The sequence below is a fragment of the Gracilinanus agilis genome, chromosome 2, assembly GCF_016433145.1.
Source record: "Gracilinanus agilis isolate LMUSP501 chromosome 2, AgileGrace, whole genome shotgun sequence".
Classification (NCBI taxonomy): domain Eukaryota; kingdom Metazoa; phylum Chordata; class Mammalia; order Didelphimorphia; family Didelphidae; genus Gracilinanus; species Gracilinanus agilis.
Window position 1 is genome coordinate 406,341,483 of NC_058131.1, and position 21,780 is coordinate 406,363,262.

Here is a 21,780-nt window from a genome sequence, read left to right on the forward strand (position 1 = left end):
AATATTTTGGTGGTATGTACAGAATAGGTAGAAGAGAGGAAATTCAAAAGGAAAGGACTCCAAATGGAAGGCTCGTGCATTCGGATAGATATTAGCAAGGAAAACCACTCATATAGATGGAAAAAGAATCATAGAACCTTATAAAGAAATAAACAAGATAAGTAGTAAAGGAAAGAAGTTTCTCAGCCATGACCTAAGTCTTAGAGATTCCTGAATTGCAGGTTTCTAATTGCAAGATTAATTGGGGAAAGTATAAATGCTTTATTTTTGCTAGTTAGTAAGAAAAAATTCTTTTAGGAAAGTAGATAAATCCTCTGCTTCTAATCTATAGTCTTTCTCTCATTGTCAACACTGAACACAGACTAGTAGTGTCGGTCCCTTGAGAACAGAATGTTAAGATATAAAATGTTAGGACTGGACAATTTTTAGAACATAGAATAATAATTATATCAATGGCTAGCATTTATATAGTGCTTTAAGATTTACAAAATGCTTTACAAATATTATTTCATTTGATCTTCACAACAATCCTGGGATGCAGAAATTAGTACTGTCTCCATTTTATAGATGAGGAAACTGAGACAGACATAAGTTTACTGGCTTACCCAGGACCACACAGCTCATTAAGCGTTTGAACAGTTCTTCTCAATTCCAAGTCTAACATTCTATCCACTGTACTATCTAGCTATTTCCTAGAAAATAGAATGGTAAGAGGAACTATCTGATCCAATTTCCACATCTTATGGAGGAAGACACTGAAATGGAGAGAAGAGAACTGATTAGTTCAGAAAGAAGGTAAGGGGCAGAGAAGAGACCCATCACTTCTGACCTTGGTCCAGTGACCACAGGCTCAGTTTCCTCCTTTGTAAAATGGGAATATCTGTGCTATCTCTCTCATTGTGACAGGGTGGCTGGTGGACTTAGTCTTAAGGATAACTTGAGTTCAAATACTGGCTCAGATGACTATTAGTATGTCCCTGATACTTAAATATCAGTATGATTCTTTCATCTCTCTGAATTTCAATTTATTCATCTATCAAATGGGGTTAATCATAGGTCCAATATCCCAGATTTGCTCTGAGAGCTAAGTGAAAATGTACACAGAGCACTTTTTAAGTCTTATAGAGGTAATGTATATGTAAGTTGTTGTGAATTGGAATTTCTTGCCCTTCGTGTATGTGTGTGATTAGTTACTGCCAGTTCAGGATAGACTTTTTAGTGATTTTTCTTGGATATGTACACTACATAAATATTAACACAGAAATGATATGGGCAAATTAGAAACCTACATCAAGAAAATCGCAAACTTCTTGAGCACTGTCCTAAACCTGGACCATCCCAATGATATAACAATTGCCATACTACATGGGCTATGAGCTTTTTTATTCCTTGAATAGAAGCAGATATTTTCAGGGATCATTATTTTCCCATCTAAAAATCATGACATATGTTCTTGAAAAGGATTTTCTTTTAAAAGGACATGTTGTATTTTCTTTTCTTAAATTGGGGCTGCTCCAGAAACTCTGTTACATGGGGTAGCTCTACTTTTAGAAGAATAGACCTTGACCTTCCTAAGGTCAAGGAAGGAACTAGAGGCTTATTGGAGCAAAAGATGACATCACTGAGAGAGAATGGGAATATTCTTCTGGGACAAGAATTCAGTAGTCAGAAGAAGTCTTTAGTACTTCCACCAGAATAGATGTATGATTGTAGAGCCTTGCTGAGGGACAACGCAGTGTATTGTAATGAGTCGTAGGCTTGGAGTCAAAAGCTCTGGGTTTGAGTGTCAGCTCTGGCACCCATGAGATCTGGGACATGTCCCTTGAAAGAATGGAAGAAGAAGGGAACAGCTGGGTGGCGTGGTGGATTGAGAGCCTAGAGATGGGAGGTCCTAGGTTTAAATCTGGCCTCAGATACTTCCTAGCTGTGTGACCCTGGGCAAGTCACTTGACCCCCATTGCCTAGCCCTTACCTCTTCTGCCTTGGAACCAACAGTATTAACTCCAAGACAAAAGGTAAGAGTTTAAAAAAAAAAAGATGGAAGAAGTGATCTAGAGAGGTGGCAAAAGGATATGAAAGGATAGCAGAGTATTCTCCCTGATATCTAGAGGTTGAAACGTGGAAGGATGTGGCTCAGAGAAGGAAGGAGAAAAGAAATACTTTTGTAGCTAAATCAGTCATAAGGCTTTCCTATAGAAGAATTAACTAGATTATTTCTGAAGGTTATAGCTTTAAATGCTCCAAGGATGATTCGATGAAACCATCACCAAATAGAGTCAGTCGTTAAAGGCCAAAGGAAAAAGAACTAAGTAGTGATGGCTGGTGGGGAATGAAATATGTTGATAATATAGATAGAAAGGTTTATAGACTTGTTGGTATATCACTGAGTGAATAGGCTCTACAGGCCTGTGAAGGCCAGAGTGTCAGCTTGTAGGCCAAAATGCTATCCGACTAATTGACAACTTGACAAAAACAGTCATTTAAGTTTTTTATATCCAGTAAAAGAGGAAAGGAGGAGGACCAGGAATAAGGAGTCCCTAAGCTTAAACTTCTAGATTCTCCACCCAAAATCACTATGGGCTTCTCGCGGAGCCATCTTTATAGATCTTCCTGCTACATTTTCACCCCACTGACTTTCTATAACCCACACTAACTATCTAATCTGAGCTGACTGGTCCTCAAATTAATGATAGACAAGTTAAACGTTCGTCAGAGTAGAAAGGGTTTGAACTCCTGATGAGCTCAGCCTCTTGGGCAGAGGCCCAACAGGTTTCCCTGGGTACTGGCAGCTCTCTTACACAGTAGTCAGGAACTCTCAAAAAATAGGAGCTTACAGGAACACAAGGAGATAGGAATTGGAGGCAGGGATGGACAGGATCTCTGGATCTTCAGATAGCTGGAACACAGCAACCTCCAGCTCTCAGGGATAGGTAAGTAAACTTCCCTTAGGCAAAGACAGATCAGCCCACAGGAAGTTCTCTCTCCACTCCTCCTGAAGAATAGGACCAATGGATGTCAACTGCCTCCCTGGGTCTCCTTTTAAGAAGTCCTCACATTCCAGAATGGGGTCTAAAATGTTCTGTGCATGTGACCAGTTTCTCTTTGCAAACCCATCTGTTTTCAAACTCATTTCCTTCTCTCTTTCTCTTTCTATCAGAAATAGGTTCTTTATCAGCCTGATATAAACAGTAGAAAGGTTTGCTGTTTCCTTGGGGTATAGATCTGGGATATGACAGGAGACCTCCTTACCTCAACTTAATAACAACTGTCCTTTCCTGGTGATTCATGTAGAGACAAATGAAGCTGCACAAAGGAACTGAGAGAGCTGCTATGGATTGTGAAATTCTTGGGGGAAAATAATCCTAGAGACAAAGATTAAATCAAGAGGAGTCGATTAACACTTATTAAGCACATACCATATACCAGGTACTAGGCTAAGTACTGATAATACAAAGAAAGACCAAAATAAAATTCCTCCTCTCAAGGAGATTAAAAAGGAGTAGGAAATAATTCTTTTTTTTTTAATTTTTATTTTGAATATTTTCCCATAGTTACATATTTCATGTTCTTTCCCTCTCCCCCAAACCCGCCTAACCCCCCTTAGCCGACGCAGAATCCCACTAGGTTTTACATGTATCATTGATTAAGACCCAATTCCATACTATTGATAGTTGGACTAGAGTTATCGTTTAGTGTCTACATCTCCAATAATATCCCCATCAGCCCATGGGTTCAAGCAGTTGTTTTAACTCTGTGTTTCTCCTCCCACAGTTCTTCCTCTGAATGTGGCTAGTTTTCTTTCTCATAAGTCCCTCAGCCTTGCTCTGGATTCTTGCATTGCTGCTAGTAGAGAAGTCCGTTATGTTCAATTGTACCACAGTGTATCAGTCTCTATGTACAACATAAAAAGGTTCTGCTCCTTTCACTCTGCATCAACTCCTTGAGGTCATTCCAGTTCACATGGAATTCCTCCAGTTCTTTATTCTAGGAAACAATTCTTGTAGAAATCAGGATGTTAGCTGAGACTTAATTAAAGGAAACTAGGGAAGCTTGGAGGAAGAGCTTCAGGTCTGGGAGACAGTCAGTGAATTGACATAAATTCAAGAGATGGAATGGCATGTAGAAGGAACAGAGAGAATATCCAGTGTCACTACATTACAAAATAAAAATGATAATTATTGTAGAATAAGAATAATAGTGTTTGTGTAGCACTTCTGCCCTGGAACCAATACTTATACTGATTCAAAGACAGAAGGTAAGGGTTTTAACAAAATGAAGAGTAGAAAGGTAAGGGATCATTTTGCAAAGGGCTTTAAAAGTCAATCAGGATGTTTAATCTTGGAGGAGGCAGGGAGATGTTGGAGTTAATTGAATAAGATAGTTACATGATAAGACCTGTATATAATGGTTGGACTGGAGTGGGGAGAGGCTTGAGGTAAGGAGATCAGTTCTAGAAGGCTATTTTAATAGTCCAGTTGTGAGATGATGAGAACCTGTACTAGGATGGTGGCAGTATCAGAAGAGAGATGAGTGCTTATATGAGAGATGCTATGAAAGATCCAAACTTAACTATGGGACAAAGAGGAACCCAGGGTGCTAAGAAATTGTGATACATTGTGAGCAGAGAAAGGACAGTCCAGAGTTATGTCTCATAAAGCACACATTGGACAATAAGCCATATGTATCTGTGGCGAGACTAACCTAGGTCTCCTTCCCCAGAAGAGAAAAGACCCATTCTCTTTATCCACCTTCACTTACTTACTACTTTCTTACGTTTCCCTCAAGGAAGAGTGGAATGAACCAGAAGCAAACCACTATAGTTCTCCTTCCCCCTCTGGCACTGAGGATCAACTCCCTTTTGAAACTATTGCCTCTTTAAATGATATTTTTTAGGTTTTCTTGTTATAAGTGTGATACTGTATTAAAACCAGATATCTATTCAGATCTGTGCTAATTCTGCTTACTTGTATGCATTCCATAAGACTGGGAAGGAAGGGAGGAAACCTAAAGGGGAGAGGGGGGAAAGCTTGAAGATTTATAAATCCAAGTTGGAGCTGCCCCTAAGAGCTGGTTGGAGACAGGGTTGGGCTGATTGAGAACCATATGTTATAAGGAAGAAATGTGTGTGTGTGTGTGTGTGTGTGTGTGTGTGTGTGTGTGTGTGTGTGTGTGTATGAGAGAGGGAGAGAGAGAGAGAGAGAGAGAGAGAGAGAGAGAGAGAGAGAGAGAGAGAGAGAGAGAGAGAAACACAAACAGATACGCAGATATAGGCCTAGAGACAGAGAGACCCAGAAAGAGACAAAGTCAGATACTTCTGCCACAAGCTTAATCTTGGTGGTCAAACAAGGAGGAGGAGGAGTGGCAATTTCCCATTTCCCTATAAGGTCACAATCTGTACTGGGCTGGAAAAAATCTTGCCCTAGAAGGTAATGAATTGCTAGGGATGCCCTGCCCACACAAAGAGAGGAGTGAGTTCCTTAGAGCTCAAACAAAGGAATGATTGACAGCTTGGAGTGTCCTGCTTACCAGCAACATTTAGTGGTTATATATAAATGCACAAAATGTGAGTAATAAACAGCATGAACTAAAAATCCTAATACAAGGAGGCAAATTTAACCTCATAGGTATCACTTACACTTTCTTGGTATGGGATTTGTGACTGAAACATGGAAAGAAAATAATAGATTAAAAATTATGGTGAGTAGCATAATATATTAAGATGGCATAATTATGCAAGGAAAAAGAATAACAAGGGAGAGAGAACATGGTAAAGAACACTTGGATAGAGATCAAAAAGGGGAGAAAGAGAGGTGATATATATACAAATTATCTGAAGAAAATTAGAGGAGAAGTTTGGGAAACCAAATAGGGTTACAAACATGGCATTTAAGTCATGAAAGGGAAATTCTTCTGCAGCTCTCTCTTCTGCCAAAAGCAAATAAACCAAAAAAAATATGACTTACCTTAATGCTAACTTCATCTTCCAAAAGTATAGGGAGCAACAAGGAAACTAATTCTGACCATTAAGGAGATTGAAGTAGAAATAGAGAAATAGAAAGTAGAAGTAGAAGAATAGAAATTTGTTGAAGTAGAAATGACAGGAACCTTAGAGGATGTGCTCACTATGTTGACAGAAAAGAACAGGAAGTCTGGACATTTTGCATCTTACATTCTGAAAGGTCATATTTCCAAAGCCTCAGGGAAAGGATAAGTAGAATCCAAAGGCTGTTTTGCAAGTGTTTTGCAAGCCCAGTTTTGAAAACAAAGGTAGACATGGTTTCTATATGGAAGAAAAGGGAAGTTGCCTAAAGACCAATGTTGATTTATAGGTAAGAGGAAGATAGTTGGTACAGTGGATAAAGTAGTGGCCCTAGAGACAGGAAAACTTGAGCACAAATCTTGCCTCAGATGTTAATTCTATGACCTTGGGCAATTCCTCAACTGTATAGCATTAATAGCAACTACCTCCTAGAGTCGTGAGGCTAGAATAAGAAAATGCTTCCAAAGTGCTCAGCACTTTGTTTGGCACACATTAAGTGCTATGTAAACATTGTTATTATCACATTGGTTGAGCAAATTGAATTTTTAAAAGATATGTGTAGACAATGAAAGCAAGGGCAAGTAAATGAAGATGAATGCAATGTTTTATAAGAATATAGTTAGAAGTGTTAACATCCAGAATGAACTTAAGTTGATAATAAATGTTAAGGACAATAAAAAAGCATTGTTTGTTGTTATTGCTGTTATAGTGGGAACAGAATGAAGATCAAAGAAGGGATATGACTAATGCGTAGCATAGATGAGATTATGATTATAGATAACTTTGGAAAGATGGAGAATTCAATTATTATTTTGCTTCTGCTTTCTCTTTTTTCTGATGTCTTTTATCATTCGTTGTATCCCCAGTACTTAGCACAATGCCTAGCACCCAGTAAGTGTTTAATAAATATTTATTGAATGACTGACTGCATGATTATTGGCACTCATTTCAAACTTTTGAGCCTCAATTTCCTCATCTGTAAAGTAAAAGTATTTGATAAGAAGATCTATAAAATTCTATGTTTTAACATTATAAGTTAATAGACCCTCTTTTTGACTCTAACATCCAATGTTCTAAATTCCCTAAAATGGTTTCACGATGTCTTACAACTATTATTCTGTCCGATGCTTATTTTGATCTTTAAAAAAAAGACTCAAAGCATATGTGGCCATCTCACCAACTCCATACTTCCTTTGGTTTAGGATTCTGTAGAACCATCCTTGTTCTTTGTAATGCTTTTCTTTAAGCTTAAGAATCTACTTATTTGGGGGATAAAGGCAAAGTGAGAAGGAAAACCTGGGGGATGAAAGCTCACTTGAAATCCCATTTCTATCTACTCATCTTCCCTGGTCTACAGAAAAACAAATTTTACATAAGACAGTAAATATTGCTTCACAAGAGAAAGTGACAATTTTACCTAGAGAATCATTGCCTTATCAGTAGTGGAAATTCATTTTGGATGCTGCCCTAAATAAATGACACTATCCTTATTTCCAATACAACAATACTTCCTCTGTCCACTTTCAATCAATCAATAAAAAATTTATTGGGCACCTAATATGTGCTAGGCACTGTGCAAAGGGCTGGGGACACAAAAAGAGTCAGGTAAAGGTTAGGCCCCAATCACAAGGAGTTTACAATCTAATGAATTTTTCTCTCCTTTTTTTCCCCCACTTCACTTCACTTTCACAAAATTTCAGATAAGTAATTATAATCTCCTGCTTCCAAATTGTCACTACGGATTGACTTTTCAAGATTATCTGTCCTGGATTATCAATGACTTCCTCCATGCCAAACCATCAGACATTTCAGTCCTCATCTTCCCTAGAATCAGAGGTCCAAAATCTTTTTTTTAAACTGGAAGAGACCTTACAATCAAAGAACATAGAATGTTTGTAATAGAAAGAACTTTGAAGAGAAATAATACCATCCGATGCCATCTCTCTCTCTCTCTTTTTTTTTTTTTGAGGGAAATGAATTCCAGAAATGTGAAGTGGCTTGCCTATGTTAGATATGTTAACTATATTAAATAGTTTGTAGTAAGGGGCAGATCCAGGACTCAACTGGTCTTTTTGTACAAGGCCAAGGCCAAAGCCATGGTGGTTGATATATTTACACACTACCTCCTTCTTGAAGCCATTTTCTTCCTTGACTTCTGGGATACTGTAGATCATTCATTGTCTGTTTCCTTCCTTGACTCAATCTTCTACATGTGGGCCTCTCCCAGAAATCAATTTTTAGCTATATGTTCTTGGATTTCTCATCCCTTCTCATGGCTTTGTTTATTACAACTTCAGGAATGATTCTCACTTCTCTGTTTCCAGTCCTGACCTTCCCAGAGATTTAGCTTCATTCACTTTTCCTTATAAAGCTTGTTTCCTGAAAAGCTATTCTGAAATAAATATTTGACTCAATTCATTGAACATACAATATATCTACTTTGTAAAGAATATTATACTAGGTGCTGGGAGAAATTGAATTTTATTTCTTTTATGAGATACAAAGTTTAGGCATAGTCTCTGCCTTCATGGGGCTCACAGTCTAGAAGAATAGTATCACATGAAAAATGCATTTGGCAAATGTAAAATAAAGTATTAGGTGAGATTTGAGAATGAAAAAGCATTACTAAGGTGTGAGATTAGAGAAGACTTTTTAGAGGAAGCAGCATCTGGACCTTAAAGGGTAAGAAGAAGCTCAACAAAGTTGGGGGTAGGGGTGGAAATAGGGGAAGATATTCCAGGCATAACCTCTCATCTACCTTCTCTCTCAGGTTATTTTACTCTTCTGGTCTCCATTCTTTACAGAATAAGAACAAGAAGAAATGCCATTGAAGCTTTTCCTCTCTGTGTTGCTCATCAGCCTCCAGAGCGCTGGGGGCTGTCATAGTTCTTCCCATCGATTAGGGAAGAGTAGCTCTGATTTCTCTATAAGACTTGGTTCCAGTGCCAAAGAGATCGTCCTCAACTGCAAGATAATAGAAAAAAACACTGACTTAGCATTTGCTCTGTATAAGCAGTTGGTCTCTCAAGGTTCTGACTTGAATGTTATCTTTTCCCCGTTGAGAGTCTCCATGGTCCTGTCCCTGCTGACCCTTGGGACCCATTCTGTTACTCGCGCTCAAATCCTTATGGGTCTGGGTTTCAATCTCAAGGAAATTCAGGAGGAAACAATCCATAAATTCTTCCAGAATCTGATTCTCAACCTCAATTTGCCTGGTCCCGATCTTGACCTAACCATGGGGAGTGTACTCTTTGTTGAGGAGAGGCTCAGACTGTTAGAAGACTTCTCACAAAGTGCAAAGACCACATACATGTCAGAAACTCTCTCCATTGACTTCCAATACCCTGTCAGGGCTCAGAAACGTATTAATGACTACATATCAGAGCAAACGCACCAGAAAATTGAGGGTTTGGTCAAAGATGTTGATGCCAGCACTATGATGATTCTAGTGAATTATATCTACTATAAAGGTAAGAGTCCTGGGTCTGCGTGGGTGATGGGGTAGGGTAGGGAGAAATAATGGAATTATATCTTCTTTTAAGGTAAGAGTGAGTCCTGGATCTAAGGGTGGAGTGGGAGAAGGTTAGGGTTAGGGAAAGGAGAAAAGGATAGGATATTAATAATCTTAGAACTGCTTAAGCAATTTTTCAGTTTTCAAAGTGAATTTTTTAAATTTTCAATTCAATTTCAATTCAAAATTTCAAATTTCAAAACATGCATAGGAATAGATTTTTAACAGATTAAGTTCCATGTTTTTTTAAAAGAAAAAGAAATTTGTCAAACTTATACAATACCCATCTATACATTTTAGCATCTTACAGTAAAAGGAACACGAGTTTATTCAAAAGACAAAGGTTAGAATCCATGCTCTGACATTTATTAGTTTCCTAGCTGTGTGACCCTGGATGACTTACTAAAATAATCCTCAATCCCTTCATCTGTTAAAGGAGAATGAATAATAGAGTTGTCCTGAAGAAAGTAGTTTGTAAAACCTGCCTAGGGAAAGAAGCTGAGGTTTCTCATGTTATATTTATGAGTAAATAAAGAGATATGAACTAGACAGCAATACAATGAGGTGAATTTGGAACTGAACCCAAAAAATGCACCATAAATTGAACATATTGGAGGAAGGTCCATAAGGGAATGCCTCAGGGATATGCTTTTGGTCATGCCCCTTGCAACATATTTATCATTTGTATCAAAAGGGCAGATAACACCAATCCTAGAGGTATAGCTAGCAAGGTAAATGGCAGACTTAGGTTCCATAAAGACCTTAGAAGGCCAGAATAATGAACTGAATGAAATAAAAAAAAATTTTAAGAGAGATTAATATAAAGTTTTATACTAAAAGTGTAATACTTATAAAATTAACTAAAAACACCCGTTTTACCAATACAGGGAAAGGGTGATATGTTTAGACAAGAGTTCCTCTGATAAAAAAACAACAACAACTAATTACACAGATTGTAAACTCAAGATGAATCAATAGTGTGATACAATAGGAAAAAAAGAGTTAATGCTATTCTGGTCCACCTTAGAAGAGTGATAACATCTAGAAAAAAGGGAGGAAGTAGGTCTGCAAATCTTTGTACCCTGGTCAGGTAGTATTTGAAATGAAGTTTTCAGTGCTATGTTGTACATTTTAGGAATGATTTTGTATGACAGGCTTAATGTATTAACCTATTGGGAAAGATGCTGCTTATAAAAAATTAATATGAATCTGTTCTGATGTAGACTTTTTTTTCACAGAAGATAAATTTTTTGACTCTTGGCCAAAGTTCTCCCCTTTCCTTTTTTTTTTTTTTTTTTTGTTGTTGTTGTTTAATCTTTAGCCTCATGGGACAGAGAATTTGATCCCAAAAGGACTAAAGAGAGTGACTTCATTGTGTCAGAGAAGACAATCGTGAAGGTCCCCATGATGACCCATGAAGATGTACACTATTACTTCCGGGATAGGAGCCTCTCCTGTAGCGTGTTGCATATGGCTTATGCGTCGAATGAATCAGCTTTGTTTGTTCTTCCTGACCAAGGACAGATGAAGCGGGTGGAGGCTGCCCTAACTCAAAAGATTTTGAAACGATGGCTCAAGGGACTCAAGAAGAGGTACTTGTCAGATCAATATCAGATCAGAAATTGCAAAATTCCACTTTAATTTCTACTTCCTCATTGGGCTTTATTCCTATGCTGAGATTTGACACATGGAGCTGTCAGGTTTAGCCATGAAGTCAGAGAATGGGCTGGGAGGAACCTTAGGATATAGGATGTTGGAGTTAGAAAGGAACTTAAAATATGAAATTCTAGACCACAAAGCATAGAATATTAAATCTGTGGGATATATTAGACCATCAAATATCAGGACATTGAATCATAGAATATTACAAGTTGATGGCGTGGTAAAAATCATTTAGTCTCAGACTTTGATTTGTGGGCAGGAAATCCAGGGAGAGGGAAAAGGATTCACCAAATCTTATGGTTTTTGACCAATAAACCAGACTTTGATAAAATAATCTCATTTTCTGGCAAAAATAAAATAAAAGCAATTAGAACTTCCAAAATATCTTCATATTTATGCCTCATTAAGATAAATTTTGACTTGAGAATCTCAAAACTCAGAGAGAGAGGCTAGGGCATAAATAAAGAGCATAAAATGAATATAGACCAAAACATACAAGATACATATGATTGCTGCTATTGTCATCATTGTAGTTATTATTAATAATGTATCAATCAACCTGGTCCTACTACCAATTTTTCCACCATGGACAAGTCATTTTGTATCTTTGGGTCTCAGTCTCCTTATCCAAAAAATGAAGAGAAAAATATTTATCTTAGCTACCTCAAATTGTTTTTCTGGGTATTTTGCCTTCCATCATATATAAAGAGTAGAGAGCTCAACCCTTTACAAAGCCATCAGAATCTATACAGTTAGGTCCATAAGAGTGGAGAAGATTTAGTGATGTGAAAGATAAATATGACAAATTGTTGCTGGAGACATGGGAAGGATTAGAGGCATTAGAATGAGAGAGAACTAATTTGGGAAAACTTCATAGGGAATGTGGTTCATTGATTTACTTCTAAAAATGAATAGGGAAGAGAAGGGAATTTATGAGCGCCCTTTTGTAAGTGGGAAACACAAATACGTGTAATGATCTAACTGAAGTTAAAGATCTCTTTACTGTTTAGTACCTGTGAGTTATTAACCTTGAGGTCAACGTGGTCCCTTTCTCTGCTATTTTATGTATAACACACAAAAATAGTTATTAACACAACCACAATAATGCATAGGTCCTAGCTCAGAAAATCTTTAACTTTTAGACAATAGTTCTGCTCCCTCTCCTGATTTAAATTTTGAGTACTGATTTCTATATTTTTGAGGCAAAATAAAAGAATAGAAAATATATAGATTAAGAAAAAAATTGGCAGAAAAAAATTGTGCATATAATTAGACAGGCTTGATGAGAGGATGGAGAAGAATTAGAACTTTTGGTCCTTTCTTTGATCATAACAGTACAACTGGTAGCTTCAGTGTGAGTTCTCTGTTCCAAAAAAAAAAAAGTATTCAAAAGTTCTGCATGCTGGGGTGTGTTGATCCACTTTGATTATTTCTTTCTAAGTCACAGCTCAGTTCTCTTTTCAGCTTCTTTCCCTTGGCATACCTATGCTGTGGATTCTTTACAGTTCATCTTATGAGGTGCTGCATAAGGCTGGCAGCATTGTTTTCCCTGATGTCACTGCTGCTTAACTCATGCAGTTCCTATTCCTCCGTCTCATTCCTCCCAATTTTGTATGTCCTTTTAAAATCTCTTTATCAGAACCTTCCAAATCCACCTTCCAGTTCAGAGATTTCAGTAGTTCCTATTGCTGTCAGGACTGATAATGAATGCTTGTCCCTTTGAACTACAGATTCCATGATTCCTATTGATTTTCAAGCACCTGTTATATCATCCCATGGCTACAGCTACCACCAAAATTTTATCTCCATTCATGAACTCTCTTTTGAGCTCTAGACCTCAAGATTCAACTGCCTTTAGCATTCCTGCCCTCATCTTTCATTCAACATGACCAAGATTGAATTTATCATTATTCCTCTCCCACCCAAACCTGTTTTTCTCTTCACTACTTCTACTTGAATTATCAAGTAACTCTGTCTTTCATATGTTCAAACTTGAAATTATCATTATTTTTGACATCTCTCATATTCAATGTAATCAATTACCAAGTTTTATTGGGTCCAGCTCTGCCATAAGGCTCAGATGCAGCTTCTTTTTTCTAGTCTTATTTCACTGACTCTGGTATGGGCCCTCATTTACTGCCTACTCAAGATATTATAATAGCCATTTTTCCAGCTCCCCTCACTTCTATTCTTTCCTCTCTAATCTATTCTTCATACCATTTTCTGAAAAATCTTTCTCGAGCTTAGATCTGATCATTCCACTTCTTTGCATAAAAATCTTCATTGATTCTTTGTTACCTATGAAGTAAAGCACACTTCTTTGACTCACATTCCAGGTTTCATACAAAATGGTACCACCCTACCTTCCCATTATTATCTCATATCGCTCCACTCTACATGTCTTATAGTACATCCAAACTAGACAACTTTCTGCCTCTCATCACTCCCAAAGAAACACTATGCTATTGTGCCTTGTGACTTTGTTCAGCTTCATCCCTATATCCAGAATACCCTCCTTCTCTATTTATGTGTTGAATACTTAGTGATCTTGTTAAACCCAATTCCAGTACCATCTTGTACAGAAAATCTTTTCAGCAGCCACTGGTTTATATTGACCTTCCAGATCTATCCTCAGTAAAGACTTCATTTGCAACTTTTAAATATACATATTAGGAATGATCACATATTATAACTCTTTGTTGTTGTCTTAGCTTCCTTGAGGACAGGGACTTTATCCCAATGTCCATCACAACACTTTGCCATCATAAATATTTAATAAATTTTGGAAGGAAGAGAGTAGTATTTCTATTCCACTCTATTTCTTATTGTGTTTTTTCATTTGAATAATATGTCCTTCCATAACCATGTTCTAATCATGAGTCATATGCTACCAAGTCTCAAAAGTAATGTTTAATTGTCCTCCTTAAATTAGGACCAAGTGTACATATTTTGTGATTTTTAAAAATAGATATCTGGAGTTAGGATCTTTATTGCTGAGTTTATTAATGGATATTGTTCCCTGTCAATTCCTAATTTGCGCTGATTACCCTTTTTCTATGACCAATATCTGATATGTGCCCTGTCAAGTTTATTGATCCTGATCAAACTTGTAAGTTTCCAGGAAAATATAGTTTATTGATCCTTATTAGATATGCTTTATTGCTGGTCAAATGCCTAACATAAATGCATTTCAAGCTACAGTTACAAAATCCAAAACTCATATTTATATATTATCTTCTTAACTAGTTGCTTGGTTCTAGCCCTCCTTTCTTCCTAAAGAAAGCAGCTATGATGAAAAAGCTATGTTTCCATAAAATCTTCTATTTCTTGCCCAGAATATCATAGTCCTAACCAATGATTTCCACATTTCTCCTGGCAATATCATCGGAACCCAAGTGAATCAATTGAAATGGGTTGTGTTCATTGAATTTGATAAGTACCAAGAGGTTCTTGGTCATATGACAGGAAGATGATACTCCTCTCCACAATTCATGTCAGGTTCACATATATCCATTTTGGTCTTCCTGTAGGGAGACCCTTTCATCAGTAATTATATGGACTTTTTCTTAATTCTATGCTAGAGAATGTCTTTCTCCTCATAGATTCCAACTTCAACTCCAGTACAAATCCCTTATAATTATTATATAACTCCATAGGTTCAGTGATCTTCCTCACCTTTTTCTATGCCATATTCTTTCATCCTCTGACCATCTAAGAAATGTTAATGCTCTAATTTCCCCTCTCAGATTCTTTTTCTTCATTTCTAATTTAAATGCTCATTTGACTATTTCAAGGGATGTTCTATTCTTCCTGATGTCATGGAGAGTGGAGAAGCATTTTTTCAGCTCTTTTAACTTTTCAAATAGGGAAACCAATCTATATTCTGTACATGGATAGCAGTTATTAGGCATTGTTACAAACAAATAAACAAAAATACATATATTATCCTTTCTGCATATTCCTGAAAAATTCCTGAAAAATTGCATTCCATACTTTCTGGAACTTTGATCCTATTTTTTTCTAGTTGCTCTTCAGCAAAATGCTAGAGCAATTTGTATTACACCTGTCTGCTGTGCCTGGAGCTCAGTTTCACAGGACTTCTGCATGAGACTTTATACTTATCTAGTAAAAAGTACTGCCTGGAGATCCAAGGGACTAGAACTATGTTTCCATTTCCTTTCCCTCAAGGAGCTTCTCTGGATCAATGTAATTTTAAGTATGAGTGTATGTATGATTTCTCTCTTTCCAGAGCTATGGAATTGCATATTCCAAAGTTGTCTCTTTCTAACAAGTATGAGATGCAGAAGATACTTCCAGCCCTGAAGATTACAAGTCTCTTCTCCAAAGAGTCTGATGTCTCCAGCATCATTGACCTAAGCAACAAACCTAACCATCTGACCCCTCTGCTTACTCAAGTATGTTTATAATTTTTAGTATTTCCATAATCATGATGCATTTCCCTTTTTGACAACTGATACAAGTGGTAGGTTAGGCAATCACTTCAGCCATGATGTACAGAAATGGGTGATGAGGAAAAATTTGTGATCTCTAAAAGTAATAACAAAAAAGAATCTAATATGATCATTGGCTTCATTGAAAGGGAAGCCTGATGCCTTGGAATAAGGCAAAGATCTGAACATGACATATAGTGGGGAGGAATAGTCAGGATGTTTCATAGTAGTCAGGATACATAAGATTCTTAGAAGGCTAGAGCAATGGACCTATAAAATACAATAACATTTACTGGCATAAATATAAAGTTTTATGCAGGGAAAGTATGATGGATATGGGAAAGACTGAGAAGTTTTAGGGGAATTTAATTGAAATATGAGTCAGAAATGCAACATGGAGAGCAGGTGGATAGCTTAATGATTGAGAGCCAGGAGGTTCTGGGATCAAATCTAGCCTCAGGAACCTCCTCGCTGTGTGATCCTGGGCAAATCATTTAACCCCCATTGCCTATCCCTTGCCACTCTTCTGACTTTGAAACAATATAGAATATTGATTCTAAGATGAAAGGTATAGGTTTTAAAAAATTTCTAAGTTTAAAATTTAATCTTTTTTCTAAAGCAGCTAAAATTTTTTTGGCCAAAAAAGCCAAAATGACCAAAGACTATAATATATTTGACAAATAAAAAGTGAGATGTGATCATCCTGCTGTCTTCTACTTTGTGCAGACCACATATAAGTATTTTGTTCATTTCTGGATGCCATATTTTAGCCACTGGACAATGAGAAACAGGGATACATCCAGGAGACAGCAATCAGAATGGTGAGGGGATTGAAGACTATTATCATATTAGTCAAAGGAAAATATTTAGCTTGAAGCAGAGAAGGAATAATGAGATATGAAAGTCATACCCAAATAGTTATAGGGCGATCAAGGAGAATACACATCAAACCTAATTCTGCTTGGTCTTGAAAGGAATACTTGCATAGATGTTACAACAAGGAGGTAGAAATGATGATAATAATAATAGTTAAGGTTTATATAGTACTTTAAGGTTTTGTATAAAGAAACAGAGAACCTCAGAGTTGAAAAAGACCTCAGAGGTCATCTAATCCAATAAGAGTATGAAGGTGAGCCTAAGATCTCATAGATGATTATACCACCAGAACTTAAGTTCTGGCTTTCCAGAATATAAACCCAGGAAAGATTGGCTTTAATGTTGAAGGATCAGAATGGTTAAGTATGGAAAGAGTGATCTCCAGAATGCCAGGCACCAGGTGAGATTTTATTTTTTCATTCCTAGCAATTCATGAAATTATCTACTAAAGTAGGTAGAGATGTTAATTTGTTTATTTATTACGCATTAAGCACTTATTAGGGGCAGCTAGTTGGCATAGTGGATAAAACACTGGGTCTGGAGTCAAAAAGTCCAAAAAGATCAGAGTTAAAATCTGAACTCAGACACTTACTAGCTTTTAGTTTTCTCATCTGTAAAATGACTTGAAAAAGGAAATTACAAACCATTTAAGTATGAAGTTTTCTAGCAAGAAAACCCCAAATAGGATCACAAAGAATCAGACATAACTGAATCACAACTTAATACTAATAAAAAGAACTTGTTACCCTTAGATCTGGGAATACAAAGACAAAGAATTAGACAATTCTCCCTTTCTAGACAGTCTACTGGGGGAGAGAGAGGAGATATGAACAGAGATAAGTAATATAAGATCCCATGAGCATGGAGAAGCCATTAGCAGCAAGAGGGATCAGGAGAGACTTATTGTAAGAGGTAACATTTGAAGGAATCAAGGGAATCTACCAGGTGAAATTGAGAGCAAGTGACCTCCAGGTATGGGGAATAGTCTAGATCAGTGATTCCCAAAGTGGGTACCACAGCGATCCAGGGGGATGGTGATGACCACAGGTCCATTTGGGGGCAGTGAATAACTGTTAAGGGGGTGGTGATAGTATGTGACAGGGGGCAATAAGTAATATTTTTTTTGGAAAGGGGGCGGTAGGCCAAAAAAGTTTGGGAACCACTGGCTAGATTAAAGGCACAATGATGAGAAATAGAATGTCATGTGAGAGTGGGGATGGGATAGCAAGTTGTACAGTTGGACCAAAATTTTAAATAAATGAAGGAGAACAATATAGAATAAGCTTGCAAAGCTTCTTGGCTGGAACCAGAGAGTGAAGAGACTCAAATGCCAAACTGAGGGGGTTTTATTTTATCCTAGAAGAAACTTGGAACCATGGGTGATTTTTGATCAGAGGAATTGCATAGGATCATATTGCTAGTGCTGGAAGTGTCCTTCAAAGTCATCAAGTCCTAAAATACATGCTTTACAGATAAGGAAACTGAACCCCAGAAAGGTTAAGACTCAGACTTGCCCAAGATCATAGAGCCAGCAAGTGAATGATGTGATCAAACCAGAGCCTCCCTTAACTTCAAGACCTAGACTCTACCAATCATATCATGCCACCTCTTGTATTTTAGAAAATATTGATTTGGCAGCAGTGGAGATAATATATCAGAAAGGAGAAACCACTGGAGTCAGACAAATGAGCAGAATATTATATTAGCCCAAGTTAGAGGTGATGAGGGCCTGAACTAGGGTGGTAGCCATGCAGGTGGGAAAAAGGAGGTTGATATCCTGAAGGTAAAATTGACAAGACAAAGCCAACATATTAGCTATTGGGGGAGAAGGAAAGAGAAGAGTCAAGTATTGCTCCATGACTGTGATTTTCAGTGGCTCATAGGATGATGGCTTTCAATTACTCTAGGAGAGTTAGGAATAGGGAATAATTTGAGGGAAAGTTAAATTCTATTTTGGACATGTTGAACCTAACATAGGATCACAAATTTAGAGCTGGAAAGGGCATCAGAGACTATCTAGCCCATCTTCTTTATTTTTCAGAGAGGACTGAGAAGAGGGGGCTTACCTAAAGACACACAGATATTAAGTGTCAGATGTGAGATTTGAACTCAAGTCTCCTGACTTCAAGTGCTCTTCTCTACTATCCCACATGTTGATGAATATCCATTTTGAAATATCCAATAGGTAGCTGAAGATGTGGGACTGGAACTTAAGAGGTATAACAAAGGTAGATTTATAGACATGGAAATCATTTGCAGAGATGATAGTTGAACTCATGGGTTTCTATGTTATCAAGAGTTAGAAAGAACAAAGAAGATGGGCAAGACATTCCTTGGGTATATCTACACAGAGGAGGCAGGACATGGATGATGATCCCAGAAAGGTGACTTAAGGAGCAGTCACATAGGAAGGAAAAGAATCAGAGGAAAGTACTGTCATGAGAGCCTAGAGAAAAGAAAGTTTCTAAGAGAGGAATCAACTGTGTCAAATGCTACAGAAAGGATAAAAATGAGACCTGAGAATAGCCCATAGGACTTGATAATTAAAAGATCACTGGTAAACTTGGAAAAAGTAGTTTCAATATAATAATGAGCCAGACTGAGAGACTGAGAAAGTAATGATAAATTAAAAATGAATAGACTGCATAGTCATTAGCTCCAGGCATGAGTGGAACTAGTATAATTTCATTGAAATACAGCAAAATAGTAGTTTTTCCCTTTCTTTTCAAAACTAAGAACTTACATTTTTATAATGCTTTATTATCTACATCTCTCTTCTCAATTACTTTCTGTGTAAGATATATTATCTCTAAATTACAGATATGGAAACTGAGGCTTGTCCAAAGTCATGTGGCTGGTAAAAGACAGGTCTAGATTTCAGAATTAGGTTCGTTGACTCCTCCATGCCTAATGAAATCTCCTGTGCCATGCTGACCTTCCTTTTTACTTATTTATTAAAATAAATTTTTTAAAAAATCTGTTCTTGATTCTAATTATCTTTTGATATGAGTTCTGTCATTCATGACATTTTCTCTACAAAAGGACATGACTTCCTTTGTAGGTTCTGTTGTTCTCTCTTCCTCAGTGTCATTAAATGTACATTTACTTTTGCAGATGATACACCAGGCTCGATTCGAGATGGATGAGACAGGCCCTCATACTGTTAACAAGAGCTTCATCAAGGTCAAGATATCAGCAGCTCGACACCATGTGTTGGAATTCAACAGGCCTTTTCTGGTTCTGGTTCTTACTCAACCTAACCAAAGCATCCTTTTACTTGGCAAAGTGGTCAACCCGAAGGAAAGGGAAGGTTCATCTGCTTCCTCTTCAGCTTAGGTCCTTCCTCTAGAAAGCCAGAGCAGCCACCTACCCATACCCACCTCCTGGGGGAGGGGAGAGCAAGGGTGGACCAGTGTACAGCTTGCTATGAATAAAGAAAAATAAGCAAATTCAAAATAATGATGAAAGACTGCTTTTCTATGAATTGATTCATTCCCTCTCAGCAACATAATCAAATTACAGGGGAAATGGCAAAAAATCCATTTCTACATTTTTCAAAAGACCTAGTAACATAGAATAAAATACCTGGGAGTATACCTACCACAATAAAACCAGGAACTATATGAATAGAATTATAAAACACTTTTTACACAAATAAAGTCAGATCTAAATTATTGGAGAAATATTAATTGTTCATGGATTGGCAGTTAAAATAATTAAAATGACAATCCTACTTAAACTAATCTGACTATTAGTATTATAGCTATTATAGTAATATAGTAAAATGATAGTATCATAGATAACAATCAATGCCATCCCAATTAAATTACTGGAAAATCTTTTTTATTGAGCTAGAAAAAATAACAAAAGAAATTCAGTTGGAAGACCAAAAGATCAAAAATATTGAATGAATTAATGAAAAATGTAAAAGAAAGAAGTCTAATAGAACCAAATTTTGAATTGTATTATAAAGCAATAATTATGAGAACTATCTGGCACTGGCTAAGAAATAGAGAGGTAGATGAATGGAACAAGACAGACATACAACAAAGATTTTAGTAACCTTTCTCCTAAAGGATGCCTTCTATGATGCTGGGAGGAAAGTAGTGGTTGAGGTGCTTGTAAATAAATTTATTAATAAAAAAAATCCTGTAAAGACAAAAAAGACCCACTAAATACTTCCTAATGACCACCTAATGAATAAGTATTCCACAAATTCTTATTTCTATCATCCAAATGAAGAAATTCTAGATAAGAGTGGTTCAAGGGAATTGCTAGAGGTGGCAGAGCCAAGATTCTTACAGATCTTCTGATTGAGCTCTAATGCTCCTCCCACTATACCCTATTACCTCTGAAGAAAAGAGTTCATAGCTTCACATATCCCTGTGGAAGGGACCTTAAAGGTTGTTAATTTGGAAAATAAATACAGAACTTCCAAGTAGTCAGAAAACCCACTCTTTAATCTAAATAAAGGAATAGGCTCATAAATCTGGGCACCACACAGAGTCATAAACAAATTGCATACAGAACCAAAGGCTCTGAGACTCTGGGAAGCCACATCTCTGAGAGAAGACACAGCTCATAGTGCCAACTCCAAAGAGATACTAAACCTGGGAGTCTCTTTATACCTTTTGGGAAGCCTACAAAGTAGCCCTCCTAACATTCAGCAACTATGGCATTAGAGAATGATCAGCTGTAATAAATTACAAACAAGGGTCAAACTCAGGAGCCAGGCTTCCAGAAAGGAAACTTTTACCCAATAGAGAAACCTTTCAGAACAAACAGGTGCTTAACATTCAAATCAAAATAGGTGTGCTTAGTACTGGAATTTCTCAAAAGTAAGGGTAAACTGAGTCATCCAAAAATCCAAACTCACAAAGTGTTCTAGTAGAATCTACTCATTTGTCAGATAAGGAAATTGAGGTTCAGAGAGGAAGTGACCTTCCCAAAGTCATAATAAAACAGAGACACATTTCAAGTCATCCTGTACCTTCTATTTATCTATCATTTAATTACTAGAGGCTCCTTAAAGATGGAAATAAACATAAAGATGAAGATGATGAATCTTAGAGAAAATGCAGGTATAGAAGACAGTATTAATAGCTTACTTTACACTTTAGAAAGCATTTGGCAAAAGCTGTCTAGTTTGATTTCCATATCAACCATTAGATTAGGGAGATTAAATAGGTATTATGCTCCCCATTTTACAGATGAGACAACTCAGAGAATGAATGTAACTA

The 21,780-nt window shown here is 36.9% G+C and overlaps 1 protein-coding gene across 1 annotated transcript; it reads left to right on the plus strand.

Annotated features, from left to right (window-relative positions):
• The first annotated feature begins 8,861 nt into the window (after nt 1-8,861).
• Nucleotides 8,862-19,976, plus strand: LOC123235666 (serine protease inhibitor A3C-like). The gene is made up of 4 exons (XM_044661867.1): nt 8,862-9,510; nt 10,873-11,143; nt 15,463-15,628; nt 19,655-19,976. Exons 1-4 carry the CDS (start codon nt 8,862-8,864, stop codon nt 19,874-19,876), a joined length of 1,308 nt encoding a protein of 435 aa, XP_044517802.1. The 3' UTR covers nt 19,877-19,976.
• Nucleotides 19,977-21,780: the final 1,804 nt, after the last annotated feature.

What these genes read in the sequence shown, in the direction of transcription:
- LOC123235666 (XM_044661867.1), top strand. Translation starts at nt 8,862, where the DNA reads ATGCCATTGAAGCTTTTCCTCTCTGTGTTGCTCATCAGCCTCCAGAGC. An exon ending in CTCAAGGGACTCAAGAAGAG is followed by an intron (nt 11,144 to 15,462) that starts GTACTTGTCAGA and finishes CTCTCTTTCCAG; the next exon opens with AGCTATGGAATTGCATATTC. An exon ending in TGACCCCTCTGCTTACTCAA is followed by an intron (nt 15,629 to 19,654) that starts GTATGTTTATAA and finishes TTACTTTTGCAG; the next exon opens with ATGATACACCAGGCTCGATT.